This window comes from Aedes albopictus, chromosome 3, assembly GCF_035046485.1.
Source record: "Aedes albopictus strain Foshan chromosome 3, AalbF5, whole genome shotgun sequence".
Taxonomy (NCBI): Eukaryota; Metazoa; Arthropoda; class Insecta; order Diptera; family Culicidae; genus Aedes; species Aedes albopictus.
The window spans coordinates 185,329,147-185,345,264 of NC_085138.1; the positions used below are offsets into that span (position 1 = coordinate 185,329,147).

Genomic DNA, 16,118 nt, shown 5'->3' on the forward strand with positions numbered 1-16,118 from the left:
CCTGAGGGAGAAAGTGATGATGCCATCGATCGCCAACTGTTGACCGTATATACCACTGCGATTGCAGGATTTTAGGTTGGTCCGTTGATTGTCGACTGGTAGTTGGAAGGAAGAAAATGACTTTGCAAAGGCTTTTGGTTCTTGTAATACCTCTATAAACATATTAATACCTATTAATACTAGCTTTACCCGGCAAACATTGTTTTGCCTACTGCGTTTTTTTGACGTTTTAAGTCCCTAGCCAAGACCAGGTCCCCGTTCAAAATGTATAAAAACCCGATTTCCAAAAACTCTCATTTTTTCCATGTTTTTCGCCTCATAAACCTTCCTTGGGTGAAAACTAACTGAACAAAACTAAGACGACCCGAATCGGACCATCCGTTCGCAAGTTATGCGCGGTCCCACGTATGCAACTGAATTTTTATATATATAGATGAAATTAGATGCAGACTCAAATAAGCCCTAATGTCTTATGCTGGGGCTTTTTTGATAAATCCAAATATTGTCTCTTTGTAAAGATGATGTTTTTAGAGAAGCTGTTCAGCAAAACACAATTTTAAGTATGCCCAAGAGTAAGATGTAATCCAGATGGTCTCCAGTTAGACTAGTGATTAAGGACAGACTTGTTAGAATCCCAAAATGGCCGCCACAATGGCCGACTTTGGCACCTACTCACGATTTCGAGCGCACAAATCTCCTTGTAAACAAAAGCAGCGCACCTGATCTTCTTATTTTAAGCTTATTACAATTGAGCAAGAACAGAATAATTAAATACACTGTTGTTTGAAGTTTGCTTCTTGAGATTTGTGCGTCTGAAGTTCTGATGCACTGTTGAAGCGGGATTTCAAGACGTTTCAAGGCTATTCCAATTTTCTCGACTCCCTGGGCATAGTGTATCATTGTACTTGCCTCACAATATACAAATTCATACAATGGCAGGCAAAGTAAGCCCTTCAATTAATAACTGTGGAAGTGCTCAAAGAACACTAAGTTGAAGCGAGGCAGGCCAAGTCCCAGTGGGGACGTCTTTATGGCTATAAAGAAGAAAAAGTAAGATGTAAAACACCAGACTTGTCCTTTTCTCAAAAAAAACCTTGGACCACCCTACCCTCCGTTGCGCTTAAGTACAAACCCGACAAACACACCGTAAATACATACATTTTGTGTTAGCTTTTTTGGTTTGGGTTAGTCGGTTGATTTGGCCGGTCCCCGCACATATAGGTAGAGGCGTGTAGATGTAGACTTCTCATCGCCAAACCGTGTTGTTGTAGATACGGCGAAAAAACAAGCGCCGTGCGGTGCGTGGCCTTGAAATTTCCTATAAACGCTGCCTCCTCTCTTTTATGGGCCCGTACATGCCGAATTACTCTTCGTCCGGCTGTTATATAAAAAAATAGTGTGGCTGTTTTAGCTATCGTCCGTCATTCCCTGCCTTCCTTCGATGTGAGTGTTTTTTCGTTCGATTTACCTACTCTCGAGAATCGACGACCGACCATATGAAGGAAATTCGTGAACCGGTTTGGTCCAGCTTGCGGATGCTTGTCTTTACACACACAGTTTGTTTACGCTTTTTGGACATGGGAATCGAAGTCTAATGGGATACTTTCGCAAGCAGTGAACCGGTGGAGGGTCGAGTTTCAACGAGAGGTGAAAATTGCACATCTCGCCCGCCGGTTCCATTATTGGTTGTTGTTTTGTTTCTCATTTCTATGAGCGATTGGTTTGATTTTTCTATTTCATGTTTCTATCCAATTCTTGTTTCTGACTTTGCGATTTTCAGTTGGACTTGATCTTGTATCTTCAACTTATATCGACTTATTATCAATAGGTACCATAATTCTTCTATGTAACGAAACTTCTGTTTCAAAATAACAGCGAAAATTCCAGAGTCGTCGAATTGCTTTGCTTATCTGACATTCTGACTTCACTCCGACCAAATAGCTTTGCCGATAAACGCGCAGCTATTCAGCAAGACGGTATGTAGGATTGATTCCTGGGTCGATCCTTAATCTTTATACATAACCATACAGGGGGTGGATGCTCAGGTAAAATATTATCTCCTGGGCGCCCATTAAAAACACCACCCCCGGCGAAGACTGGCGCTCGAGCCTAGCTATTTAGCACTGTAGTTGGAGGAAATGCCAATGCAGAACCCGTAGCTTCCGGGAAGGTAAGCCCAGCTCCCTGGGTTAGTGGGTTGGTGTCAGGCCCTGCGAGCCAGCCGTAAAAAAGACTAGCACCGGAAAATCAACAAGAGAAGAATGCGAACCGATACCAATGGCGACGACCACAGCGACGAAAAGGGACTTGCGATTGGAAGCTCGGTACGTGGAACTGCAGATCTCTCAACTTCATCGGGAGCACCCGTATACTCGCCGATATACTGAAGGACCGCGGGTTCGGAATCGTAGCGCTGCAGGAGGTGTGTTGGACAGGATCTATGGTGCGAACGTTTAGAGGTAATCATACCATCTACCAGAGTTGCGGCAACACACGTGAGCTGGGAACAGCTTTTATAGTGATGGGCGACATGCAGAGGCGCGTGATCGGTTGGTGGCCGATAGACGAAAGAATGTGCAGGTTGAGGATCAAGGGCCGATTCTTCAACATTAGCATAATAAACGTGCACAGCCCTCACTCCGGAAGCACTGATGATGACAAAGACGCATTTTACGCGCAGCTCGAACGCGAGTACGACCGCTGCCCAAACCACGACGTCAAGATCATCATAGGGGATCTAAACGCTCAGGTAGGCCAGGAGGAGGAATTCAGACCGACGATTGGAAAGTTCAGCGCCCACCAGCTGACGAACGAAAATGGCCTACGCCTCATCGATTTCGCCGCCTCCAAGAACATGGCCATTCGTAGCACCTTCTTCCAGCACAGCCTCCCGTATCGTTACACCTGGAGATCACCACAACAAACGGAATCGCAAATCGACCACGTTCTGATTGATGGACGGCACTTCTCCGACATTATCGACGTCAGGACCTATCGTGGCGCTAATATCGACTCCGATCACTACCTGGTGATGGTTAAACTGCGCCCAAAACTCTCCGTTATTAACAACGTACATTACCGGCGGCCGCCCCGGTACGATCTAGAGCGACTGAAGCAACCCGATGTCGCCACCGCATACGCGCAGAATCTCGAGGCAGCGTTGCCGGACGAGGGTGTGCTCGATGTGGCCCCTCTAGAGGACTGCTGGAGTACAGTGAAAGCAGCCATCAACAACGCAGCCGAGAGCACAATCGGGTACGTAGAACGGAGTCGACGAAACGATTGGTTCGACGAGGAGTGCAGAGCGGTTCTGGAGGAGAAGGATGCAGCGCGGGCGGTAATGCTGCAGCATGGAACCCGACAGAATGTGGAGCGATACAGACAGAAGCGGAAGCAGCAGACCCGTCTCTTCCGGGAGAAAAAGCGCCGCCTGGAAGAAGCGGAGTGCGAGGAAATGGAACTGCTGTGCCGTTCACAGGAAACACGCAAGTTCTACCAGAAGCTCAACGCATCCCGCAAAGGCTACGTGCCGCAAGCCGAAATATGCAGGGATAAGGAAGGGAGCCTCCTGACGGACAAACGTGAGGTGATCGAAAGGTGGAAGCAGCACTTCGACGAGCACCTGAATGGCGAAGAGAATGTAGGCACGGAGGACCAAGGCAGCGGAGGAAATGACTATGTTGGTGCAGCAGAGGACGGGAACGAACCAACTCCCACGCTGAGGGAAGTTAAGGATGCCATCCACCAGCTCAAAAACAACAAAGCGGCTGGTAAGGACGGTATCGCAGCAGAACTCATCAAGATGGGCCCGGAAAAGTTGGCCACCTGTCTGCACCAGTTAGTAGTCAAGATCTGGGAAACCGAACAGCTACCGGAGGAGTGGAAGGAAGGGATAATCTGTCCCATCCACAAGAAAGGCGACAAGTTAATGTGTGAGAACTTTCGAGCGATCACCGTTTTGAATGCCGCCTACAAAGTGCTATCCCAGATCATCTTCCGTCGTCTTTCACCTAAAGTAAATGAGTTCGTGGGAAGTTACCAAGCCGGTTTCATCGACGGCCGGTCGACAACGGACCAGATCTTCACCGTACGGCAAATCCTCCAGAAATGCCGTGAATACCAGGTCCCAACGCACCACCTGTTCATCGACTTCAAAGCGGCGTATGACAGTATCGACCGCACAGAGCTATGGAAAATTATGGACGAGAACAGCTTTCCCGGGAAGCTGACTAGACTGATAAGAGCAACGATGGACGGTGTGCAGAACAGCGTAAGGATTTCGGGTGAGCTATCCAGTTCATTTGAATCTCGACGGGGACTACGACAAGGTGATGGACTTTCCTGCCTACTATTCAACATCGCCCTGGAAGGTGTTATGCGACGAGCCGGGCTCAACAGCCGGGGTACGATCTTCACGAAATCCAGCCAATTTGTCTGTTTTGCGGATGACATGGATATTATTGCCAGAACATTTGGAACGGTGGCAGAACTGTACACCCGCCTGAAACGTGAAGCAGCAAAGGTCGGACTGGTGGTGAATGCGGCTAAGACAAAGTACATGCTGGTAGGTGGGACTGAGCGAGACAGGACAAGCCTTGGCAGCAATGTTACGATAGACGGGGATACTTTCGAGGTGGTAGAAGAATTCGTCTACCTCGGTTCCTTGCTAACGGCTGACAATAACGTGAGCCGTGAAATACGAAGGCGCATCATCAGTGGAAGTCGTGCCTACTATGGGCTCCAGAAGAAACTGCGGTCAAAAAAGATTCACCCCCGCACCAAATGTACCATGTACAAGACGTTAATAAGACCGGTGGTTCTCTACGGACACGAGACATGGACGATGCTCGAGGAGGACCTGCAAGCACTCGGAGTTTTCGAGCGACGGGTGCTAAGGACGATCTTCGGCGGTGTGCAGGAGAACGGTGTGTGGCGGAGAAGAATGAACCACGAGCTCGCTGCACTTTACGGCGAACCCAGCATCCAGAAGGTGGCCAAAGCCGGAAGGATACGGTGGGCAGGGCATGTTGCAAGAATGCCGGACAACAACCCTGCAAAGCTGGTGTTTGCAACTGATTCGGTTGGCACAAGAAGGCGTGGAGCGCAGAGAGCACGATGGGCGGACCAGGTGGAGCGTGATCTGGCGAGTGTTGGGCGTGACCGAGGATGGAGAGCTGCAGCTGCAAATCGAGTATTATGGCGGCAAATTGTTGATTCAGTATTATCATGAATTTGATGTGAACTAAATAAATGAAATGAACATAACCATACAAATGTTTTTTGTCTTCGCTGGACGAAGAAAAGCTTTGTGCCTGTTAAAGCGATAAACCTGCATAGGGTTGAAAAACTCATAATAAAACAATAATAACTCGTACCTGCTAGACGATTTACGAATGCAAAAATTTTCAATAGGCTTTCTTAAAAAAAATCCTATGGAAAAATTAAGGAAATTCAGAACTGTAGAAGAGCTTACAGAACAGTTCATACTGAGTTGCAAGTTCTGTACCAAATCTAATACAAGTGTTTGCAAAGATTCGTATATCTAATTAGAGCTCACATCAGTCGACGAACAAAATTCGGCAAGCCGGCATTTACCTAAGTTAACACATTCAACCTCTAAGTACTTTGTTTCCTCTGAAGACTCGAGATGAAGAAAACCAAGAATAAGTTGATTTTCTAGCATTTTTCTGCTTTGCATATAGGGTCTGGGACCATTTGGGCAGGAGCACCTATTTTGGGCACTTGCTACTATTACTCAGTCAATTTCAAACCGGTTGACTTGAATTTTTGAGCATAGCTAGATATTGCGCCTTCCTGGTCGTGTTTAAATAGACGTAGTTTACGTCAAAAAAACAAGTCAATCGGTTCAAAATTGACTTAGTTATAACAGCAAGTGCCCAAATGGTCCCAGACCCTATTCTCAATATTTTGCCCACGATGAACACACAACCTACTTCAAAAGCCAGCCACTTTTTTCACTCATCGTAGTCACGTTTCCTGTGAGAGGCGCTGTCCATAAACTACGTAGACTCATTTTTGGCCATCTCAGACCCACGCTCCCCCTCCGTAGACTTTTGTTTCCAAAATTTTGAAAATTTGTATGGAGCGTAGACTTCGGTCAGATAACACCCCCCTCCTCCTTTCCCCATCAGATTCTACGTAGTTCATGGACAGGCCCTGATGGACAGAAGAGTAACAATGCTTGCAGTGGTGGGTTAGGTATACGCGAATCAGTACGGATTGTGCGTAGCCAACTGGTAGTGAATTCCATGTATATTTTTCGAAAAATGTGGATGACAGCTATCTATCGACACCGTCTCACTCTTACCCTAACGCTAGCAGAGAGGGGTTAAGAACGAGTTGTGTTTTAGAGTAGGGAAATTCGGGTAAAGTGTCTAGTGGAGTTGAGTACACTCGACTCGAGAAAGTTTTTTTTTTTTCATAAGTGAATATATTGTGTTGAATGTAGAAAATATAGTCATATATTCCGGTTTTGTTTTTTTAAAATTCACTTTGGAAACTACAAATGATCGGGACAAAAATGTGCACAACAAAAATTTGCTGATACTCTAAAACCCACTTTTAACCTGCATAATGTGTCAACTTTTAATTTTTGCACCTTTTAAATGCCCTGCATAAAATGTGGGAGAACTTCTCAGAACCAATATTATGCATAAGGAAATATAAAAATGACCTTCATTATGGCAACGACGTATAAAGGCAAAAGCAAAGGAAAGTTGCAGGGGTGTTTCAGGGGTCCCAAGAGATTTCAGTGGACTACAAGAAGATCTCAGAAGCATTTAAAGGAGTTTAAAAGGTCCTACCAGAGGGCTTCAGGGGGTTCTAGGGAGTCTCTGTGGCAATTTAGGGGGTCTCAGGTGTGAAAATTGCGCGAGATTGTGGGGACACTGATTATCGGAACAAGTTTCAGGGGCGTTTTCAGCAGACTGAGGGTGGTTTTAAAGGCATTGCAGAGAATTACAGAGGATTTTCGACGGATTTTGGAGGCGTTACGGCGGCTTTTTCGGTGGCTTCGGAGGGTCTCAGGTGCGTTACATGGGGTCCGAGAGGATTTTAGTGTGATTTTGGAAGCGTTTCAAAAAATTTCAGAGCGAGTTTTAAAAGCGTTACGGAGGTGTTACGAAGGCATTTATAGGGGTTTCGTAGTGTCTCAGGTGCGTTACCATGAGGTTCGATGTGGGTTTTTGGAGATTTTGGAAGCATTCCATGAAGTTTCACAGGTTTTCAGCGAGTTTCAAAAGCGTTGCGGAAGTGTTACGAAGGTTTTTTCAAGGGTTAGTAGGGTCTCAGGTGCGTTACATGGGTCCGAGGGGGTTTTAAGGGGATTTTGGAAGCATTTCAAGTGATTTCAGAAGATTTTCAGTGGATTTCAGGCGTTACTGAAGCGTTTTCAGGAGTTTCGTTACATGGGGTCCGAGGGGGCTCTTGGGGGATTTTGGATGAATTTCAGAGGAAAATTTTTGGAATGCATCTGAAATGCCTTGAATCGATCCTAAAACTCCTTATAACGTCCTTTAAAGATTCCAGATACCCACCTCAATCGCATTTTATGTCCCTGAAACCCTTATTACTATGTATTGAAGCGCCCCTGAAATCCCTGTAATCCCATGACAACGCAAACAAAACCTGACGGAACGCCCTTAAAAGAAACTCATGAAATCCCCGACACAACACCCTGAAACCCCTTTCCACCCCTTTTTTGTGGCTTTCTGGGATCTTCCATTTTCCCTGTGCTTTTAGGGTACACAGCAAGAAGATCAGATAAAAAATGAACGTCGTTCAAACTAACAGGAGAGCACGATATTTAAAAAGTTTTTATTCTATTGTCAAGAGGAAATTTTGGATAAATCCTTGAAGGAATTCATTGAGTAATCAATGTGTGAATCAAGGAAGAAAAGCTAGAGAAATCTGGGCAAATCTTTTAAAAAATCTCTGGAAAATCACTAGAGATTACTAGGTAAATCTTTAGTGGAATACCCAAGGCTGAGAGTCTCTAAAATAAAGCGAATTGAATTGAATCTTTAGTGGAATAGATAGAGGAATTTCAAAAAGAATCCCCAGATAAATCCCTTTTGATAACTTGCAGAAGTGAGTTCTGGAGCAATAACAAGACGCATCCCAGGAAAATCCCAACTGAAATACTCAAGAGAATAAATCTCTGAAGAAACTAATTTAGGAATCTTTGGAGCAATCATCCCTGAAGAATCGCTAAAAATTCCTGCAAAAAACATTTGAGGAATACACGGAGAACCTCTAAAATCCGTAGAGAAATTCCTGGGTAAACCTCTAAAAGAATTATTGAACAAATCTTGGAATTCTATGGGGAGGTTCTGGAGGATTCCCAGGTGGAATGTCTAGTGGAATCCCTGGAGGAGTTCTTAATAAGTACTTAGACTAATACTTAGACAAGATTCTTGGATAAATATATTAAGAAAATCATGAATTTATTCTGGAATCCCAAGAATAATTCTAGCAGGAATAAATGAAGGAATCCTAGTAGAAATTTATGAACAAATCTTTAGAAAAAATCTCTAAAGGTATCTTTGGAGAAATCATTGGATGAGCCTCAGCATGGGGCTGTCCATAAACCACGTGGTCATTTTTTTGGGACTTCTCAAACCCCCCCCCCCCCCCCGCGTGGTCATTAGTCCATACAAATTTTTTTATTCGTCCATACAAAATGGTCATTGGTCGAAGCCCCCCCCCCCCCTCATGACCACGTGGTTTATGGACAGCCCCCATAAAGTACTAGACGACTCAGCAGAACATTCCAGAAGAACTCCAGACAGAAGTCACGCCGTTACTCACGGAAAATCAACTTCTAAAATATCCTGGAAGTTCCTCCTCTCCCACCTTACTTTTTTCGTGTTTTTCAGGAAAGTTAGTGAATAAAAAAAACTGCCAATGCTAGTGACCACAACTGCTGTGATTACTTCAGGGTTTACGAGGATTACTTCAGAAATGTTAATAGAAATACACTAGAACTACAGCGCTATTGTAGTGTCTTTTCATATTTAATTATTTTCACATTTTATTTTGCAATTATTGACTATTTGAAAGTGCCCATCTTGTAGAGGATCTTTTGTTTCGGTAAACAACATTTATTTGACACATGATTTGACACTTCTAGGACCTCCACTGATGCTGGACTTCTGTGGCTTCTAATGAAGTGTTCATAGAATGTCCCCAGTAACTTCTGTTGGAAATAGACTTGCGGTTCCTCCAGGAATGATGCTGGGATTTATTTAGAGATTTCTAGTTGAATCCACAGGAAGTTTTCCTTGGGTTGCTTGGGCAATTTCTACTGAAAATCCTCCAGAATTTCTTGAATGATTCTCAAGAGTAATTACTGCCGAATTTTAACTGATAATGCTTGAGAAATCCCATTCTGGAGAAATCCAAGGAATTTCAGCCGATACTCTAAGTGAAGTTCTTGAATGAATCTTTAAATAATTCTATGAAGAAATCGCCGCAAGACGAATTTCTATCCTTGGTGAAATCACAGGCAGATATGTTTTTGAATCTTTGGAGACACTTCTGAAGTAATCTTAACAACTATTTTTAGAAGAATCCAATTAAATTTATGGAAGAATTCCGGAAGGATTGTTCCAAAGATTTATCTCCGAATGCCTAATGAAAATTCTTGCTCTAGAAATTTCTACTGCTCTAGAAATTCTCGACAAGGATTTCTCCCGGATTTTCTCCTGGGATACTCCTGACCTTCAGAGATTCACGAAATCCTCAACAATTGCCAGCTGGGATTCCTCCAGAAATTCTTCTTGAGACATCTCGACGGATGTCTCCATGCAGGGCCGTGCACAGAAAAGGCGGAAAGGAAGGGGTTTTAGGCATTTTCGGTAAAAGGCGTAGGGGCGCCTAGTACACGAAACTGGGGAAAAGAGAGGGGTTTAACCTCCAAAACCTCCCCCCTTACGTACGGGCTTGTCTTCATGGACTCCACTAGTAATTCCTCCTGTAGTTCCTCCAGAGATTTTTCCAAGTTCTTTCAGGAGTTCCTCTTGGGGTTCCTTCAAAAATTCTTCAGGCACAATTAACAATTCTTACTGGGATTCTTCCAGCAATTCCACCTGATGCAATTTATTCGTGGATTTTTTTCCAGAAATTTTGTATTCCTGCTGGGAATCCTCTTGAGATTACTTGAAATTACTGCTGGGATTCTTCTAGTCATTTATGGTAGGAATTAGCCGGGAGTTTTTTATTGACACCCCATGCAATACGCGAAGGAAATGCCCATGGAATTCCTGAAGGGTTCTCAAGAGCAATTATTGGAGGTATTCGTAATGAAAGTGCTTGAAAATTTTCCGTTAGAATTCCAGAACCTATTCTAGTATGAATTCCTGAAAGAATCTCAGCAGCAATTACTGGAGGAAAAAACTCCATACAAAAAAAAATCATCGTCTTTTTTTTACATGATTCGTCGAGAAATAGTGAGACTTTTTTTACGCGGTTTTTTGAATTTTGAACTGAGTTTTTGTTTTACGCGGTACGTATCCCCCGCGTAGAAACAACCTGATTTATTTAGATAGTATCTATGCAGTTTGTTGCCCTTAGAGATCCTGCGGGAAATCCTTCAGGAGGACTTCCAGCAGGACTTCTTTGTAGATTCGCACCACGGATTCCTCGAAAAATCCCAGCAGCATGCCAGGAGCAATTTCAACAGAAATTCTCAAAGGAATCTGAAGAGGATTTCCAATAAGAATAAGAGAATACATTCCTGGTCGAATCCCCAGAGGAATTCTGAAGGAATCCCTGGAAAAAAAATCTCAGAGAGAATTTCTGGGAGAATCCATATAAAAGTAACTACAGGGATTGCAGGATGAATTCTATTTACTTACGTTCAGTCCTGGGCACCCACGGTGGTGCAGAAGGCCGAATAGAGAGATCTCCATCCTGGGCGATTGCCAGCCATCGCCTTGACTTGTGGCCAGGTCAAATTTCTGTCGACTTGCTTGATTCCGTTGTTGAGGCTGCACCGCCATGAGCTGGATGAATCCCATAATGAATTATTGTAGGAACCCTAGCAAGAAAGAAATTTCAGAAATAATCCCTGAGTAGTTATTGGATGGGCTGCAAAACGGTGAGTCGATAAGGAGAGCATCCAATATAGCTCTGGTCCTCACAAGTTCCTACCTCATGCTTCCACGGGTCAAGCGATGACAAAGACCGCCAGCTAAGAGTTGAGGGCTTAGCTGGTAGTGCAGCCTGGGCACTGTTATCCTTCTGACTTCAGCTAGATTGAGGAGGTACGATCCGAGCGTCTGTCCACCAAGGAGGTGCGGCTCAAACAGCGTCTGTTCTGGCATCCAGCGGCTGAGTAAGAAACGCTGCACCACGCCCAGTTAGATCCAAGGTGGTAGCCCCATCAGCGTGGTCGTCCCAGTGTTGGTTGGGACGTTAAACAGAACTGGCACGACGGCCCTCCGGCGAGATAGGAGTGTTGGCGTAGGCCCAATAAGCCACCCGTAAAAATCCCCATTGCGAATAACATAGGAGAAAATACTACTCGATACAATCGGCAAAGACCCACGCGACGAAATAAGGACTACGATTGGAAACTTGGAACATGGAATTGCAAGTCACTAGGTTTCGCAGGATGTGACAGGATAATCTACGACGAACTACATCCCCGCAACTTCGACATCGTGGCGTTGCAGGAACTTTGTTGGACTGGACAGAAAGTGTGGAAAAGCGGGCATCGAGCGGCTACCTTCTACCAAAGCTGTGGCACCACCAATAAACTGGGAACAGGATTTATAGTGTTGGGCAAGATGCGACAACGTGTGATTGGGTGGCAGCCGATCAACGCAAGGATGTGCAAGTTAAGAGTTAAGGGCCGTTCAACTACAGCATCATCAACGTCCACTGCCCACACGAAGGGAGACCCGATGACGAGAAAGAAGCGTTCTACGCGCAGTTAGAGCAAACATACGATGGTTGCTCGCCGCGTGACGTGAAAATCGTTGTCGGCGACATGAACGCGCAGGTAGGAAGGGAGGAAATGTACAGACCGGTAATCGGGCGAAACAGCCTGCACGCCGTATCGAATGATAACGGCCAGCGATGCGTAAACTTTGCAGCCTCCCGTGGTGTGGTAGTCCGAAGCACCTTCTTCCCCCGCAAAGATATCCACAAAGCCACCTGGAGATCACCCGACCATCAAACAGAAAACCAAATCGACCACGTTCTAATCGACGGTAAATTCTTCTCGGATATAACCAACGTCCGCACATACCGCAGTGCGAATATAGATTCGGATCACTACTTAGTCGCTGTATGCATGCGCTCAAAACTTTCGACAGTTATCACCACGCGTCGAAGTCGAACGCCGCGGCTCAACATCGAGCAACTTCGTAACGTAGAAGTGGTTCAAGACTACGCGCAGCAGTTAGCAGTGGCCCTACCAACGGAAGAGCAGCTTGGCGCAGCTACACTTGAAGATGGCTGGAGGGACATCCGATCCGCCATAGCTAGTACCTCGGCTACAGCACTAGGCTTCGCGACTCCGAATCACAGAAACGACTGGTACGACGGCGAATGTGAACAGTTGAAAAACGAGAAGAATGCAGCATGGGCGAGAATGCTGCAACACCGTACGAGAGCGAATGAGGCACGTTACAAACAGGCGTGGAACAGGCAGAACTCAGTCTTCCGGATGAAGAAGCGCCAGCAGGAAGAACAAGATCGCGAAGCAATGGAAGAGCTGTATCGCGCTAAGGACACACGAAAGTTCTACGAGAAGCTGAACCGTTCGCGCAGAGGCTTTGTGCCACAAGCCGACATGTGCCGAGGTAATCACGGGAATATTCTCACGAGCGAGCGTGAGGTGGTCGAGAGGTGGCGGCAGCATTACGATGAGCACCTCAATGACGACGTTGCAAGTACCGAAGGTGGCGTGGTAACAGATCTAGGAGTATGTGCACAGGACGAAAGACTTCCGGCCCCTGACCTTCAAGAGATTGAGGAGGAGGTTGGCCGGTTGAAAAACAACAAAGCCGCTGGAGCAGATCAACTACCAAGCGAGCTTCTAAAATACGGTGGAGAAGCACTGGTGAGAGCACTACACTGGGTCATTACCAAGATTTGGGAGGAGGAAGTATTACCGGAGGAATGGATGGAAGGTATCGTGTGTCCCATCTACAAAAAGAGCGACAAGTTGGATTGCGGGAACTACCGCGCGTTCACACTACTGAGCGCTGCCTACAAGATACTCTCTCAAATTTTATGCCGCCGTCTATCACCGATTGCAAGAGAGTTCGTGGGGCAATATCAGGCTGGATTTATGGGTGAACGCGCTACAACGGACCAGATGTTCGCCATCCGCCAGGTGTTGCAGAAATGCCGCGAATACAACGTGCCCACACATCACTTGTTCATCGATTTCAAATCGGCGTATGATACAATCGATCGAGAACAGCTATGGCAGATTATATGCACGAATACGGATTCCCGGATAAACTGATACGGTTGATCAAGGCGACGATGGATCGAGTGATGTGCGTAGTTCGAGTATCAGGGACACTCTCGAGTCCCTTTGAATCTCGCAGAGGGTTACGGCAAGATCTTTCGTGCTTGCTCTTCAACATTGCTTTGGAGGGTGTAATAAGAAGAGCGGGGATAAACACGAGTGGGACGATTTTCACGAAGTCCGTTCAGCTGCTTGGTTTCGCCGATGATATTGATATTATTGCTCGTAAATTTGAGACGATGGCGGAAACGTACATCCGACTAAAGAGTGAAGCCAGGCGTATCGGATTAGTCATTAATGTGTCGAAGACAAAGTACATGATGGCAAAGGGCTCCAGGGAGGAATCACCGCGCCCGCCACCCCGAATTCATATCGACGGTGATGAAATCGAGGCGGTTGAAGAATTCGTGTACTTGGGCTCACTGGTGACCGCCGACAACGACACCAGCAGAGAAATTCAGAGGCGCATTGTGGCAGGAAATCGTGCCTACTTTGGACTTCACAGAACTCTACGATCGATTAAAGTTCGCCGTAACACGAAGTTAACCATCTACAAAACGTTGATTAGACCGGTCGTCCTCTATGGGCACGAAGCATGGACCCTACGTGCAGAGGACCAACGCGCCCTTGGAGTTTTCGAAAGGAAGGTGTTACGTACCATCTACGGCGGAGTGCAAATGGAAGACGAGACTTGGAGAAGGCGAATGAACCACGAGCTACATCAGCTGCTGAGAGAACCAACCATCGTCCATACCGCGAAAATCGGGAGGCTACGGTGGGCGGGTCACGTCATCAGGATGTCGGATAGCAACCCGACTAAAATGGTTCTCGAGAGTCATCCGACCGGTACAAGAAGACGTGGAGCGCAGCGAGCTAGGTGGGTCGACCAAGTGGAGGACGATCTGCGGACCCTACGCAGAGTGCGGAACTGGAGACAAACAGCCATGGACCGAGTGGAATGGAGGCGGCTACTATGTACAGCAGAGGCCACCCCGGCCTTAGCCTGACCTGTAAGGTAAGTAAGAGATTCTTCTGCAAGAACCCCAGTGGACGTTATGAAGGAACTCATTTGAGTTCAGTGTTTAAAAATTACTCATGATTTTTATAAAAGGCATTACAATTAGAAATTTTGATAAATACTAAATTGCATAAAGAACACAACGGAAAATCTTTAACACAAACTATGACCTTCGCACCCCCCATTCCCCACTAGTTCTACCATCTCGTTGAATTATTTATGCCAGGCGCGTAGTTTGCGGCAGGTAGCGAGCAAATTGAACAAATTCTGCCACAGTCTACGGCGGACTTTCGGCTTGGCTCAAATTCTCGTTCGACGCGCGGTTCTCGCTAAATTTCGTCCGAGAAAAGTGACACGCTTAATTTGACACTTTGCGCGCTTTTGGGGTGTTATTTTCCTCCGATGTGAATAAACTTGGTCTTTTGTTGAGGAGTGATCACGTGCGTATGCGGTTTATTGCTATTTTTTTTCTTGTTGTGCCGGGTGTCGATTTTCCCCGGTTCTCCTCCTATTCGCAGTAGAAGCAGCATCAGCAGCAGTGAAATGCGCAATTTAATTTGATTCTCGCCGAGTGCAGTTTTGTGACGACGGTGCACCGCATAGATGATGCATATTTGTCAGTCAATTGTATACTCCTTGAAGCAGCAGCAGCAGCAATTTGATGAAGTTCTAGTGCAAAAAAGCAAAGAAGAAGATGGTGTACGTGACTTCTGGCGGTGTCGGAGGCAGGCAGCCTTCGATATCAACATTTTACATTGGAATAGTAAAAAAAAACAGAAGGAGATTCAAGCGGCAGCGCGCTGTTTGTTGGCTGGCCGGACGATACCGAATTAGCGGTGGTGATGATAAGAAGTGTCTATGACAAAATGTCGTCACTTTCAATATAATTTATTGGCATTTTTAACAGCTTAAATAATAATACGTGTGGGACTATGCCTACTTCTGAGATTATGTAAATGCTCATACTTATCAACCGAGAATTTTATTTGTCAGTTGACCATGTTTGTATTCATAGATGTTAAAGTTATAACAGGGCTCAAGTAACACATTTGTCATAGAAGAGTCACGATGGCGCAGGTTTGGTTACAAAGAAGTCACTGTGACTTACTTCTATCAAGTTTAAGTATGTATTTGTTAGAATTAAGTCACAGTGACTTCTGCGCAACAATAACCTGCGCTGCCGTGATTCCTCAGTGACATTTGTGTTACTTAGAAGGAAGTAGCAGCCGACACTTCGGCGGTGTAAAAAAAGGAAGGAATAAGGTCATTTATTCTAGAACTGGGTTTTTTGTTTGTTTTCTGCCCGTAAAAATGTCAAGGCATTTCTGACTAGTGGAGACTTAAAAAAAAAACTCCCAGAAGTGTTGTTCCAACCTCAGAGAAGTCAGCCGCGCAAATCCAGAGGACATGTTTCTGTAGACCTCTTCGTTTCGTGAACACCCACTTACATCCGATTGTGGTAGCGGTGGCGGCGCTGATTGTAAACAAAAATAAGCCCCAAACTTTACCCCAAACCCCACTCTCCGCCTCGGTCGGTGGGGCCAATCAGCACAGCAGCCAGCCATATGGTGGTCAGGCAGCTTTTGCCGTTGT

At 45.7% G+C, this 16,118-nt stretch overlaps 2 protein-coding genes across 8 annotated transcripts in view; both read left to right on the forward strand.

The window, feature by feature from the left end:
* The window catches only part of LOC109398792 (uncharacterized), a 330,728-nt gene that overhangs the window by 137,099 nt on the left and 177,511 nt on the right, over positions 1 to 16,118 (forward strand). The window lies entirely within an intron of this gene.
* The window catches only part of LOC109398791 (uncharacterized), a 65,831-nt gene continuing 58,478 nt past the window's right edge, over positions 8,766 to 16,118 (forward strand). Inside the window, exon 1 of the mRNA XM_062856518.1 lies at positions 8,766 to 14,965. Within this exon, the coding sequence (XP_062712502.1) occupies positions 12,014 to 13,501 (1,488 nt within the window). The 5' untranslated portion in view covers positions 8,766 to 12,013 and the 3' untranslated portion in view covers positions 13,502 to 14,965. The remainder of the gene's footprint in view (positions 14,966 to 16,118) is intronic.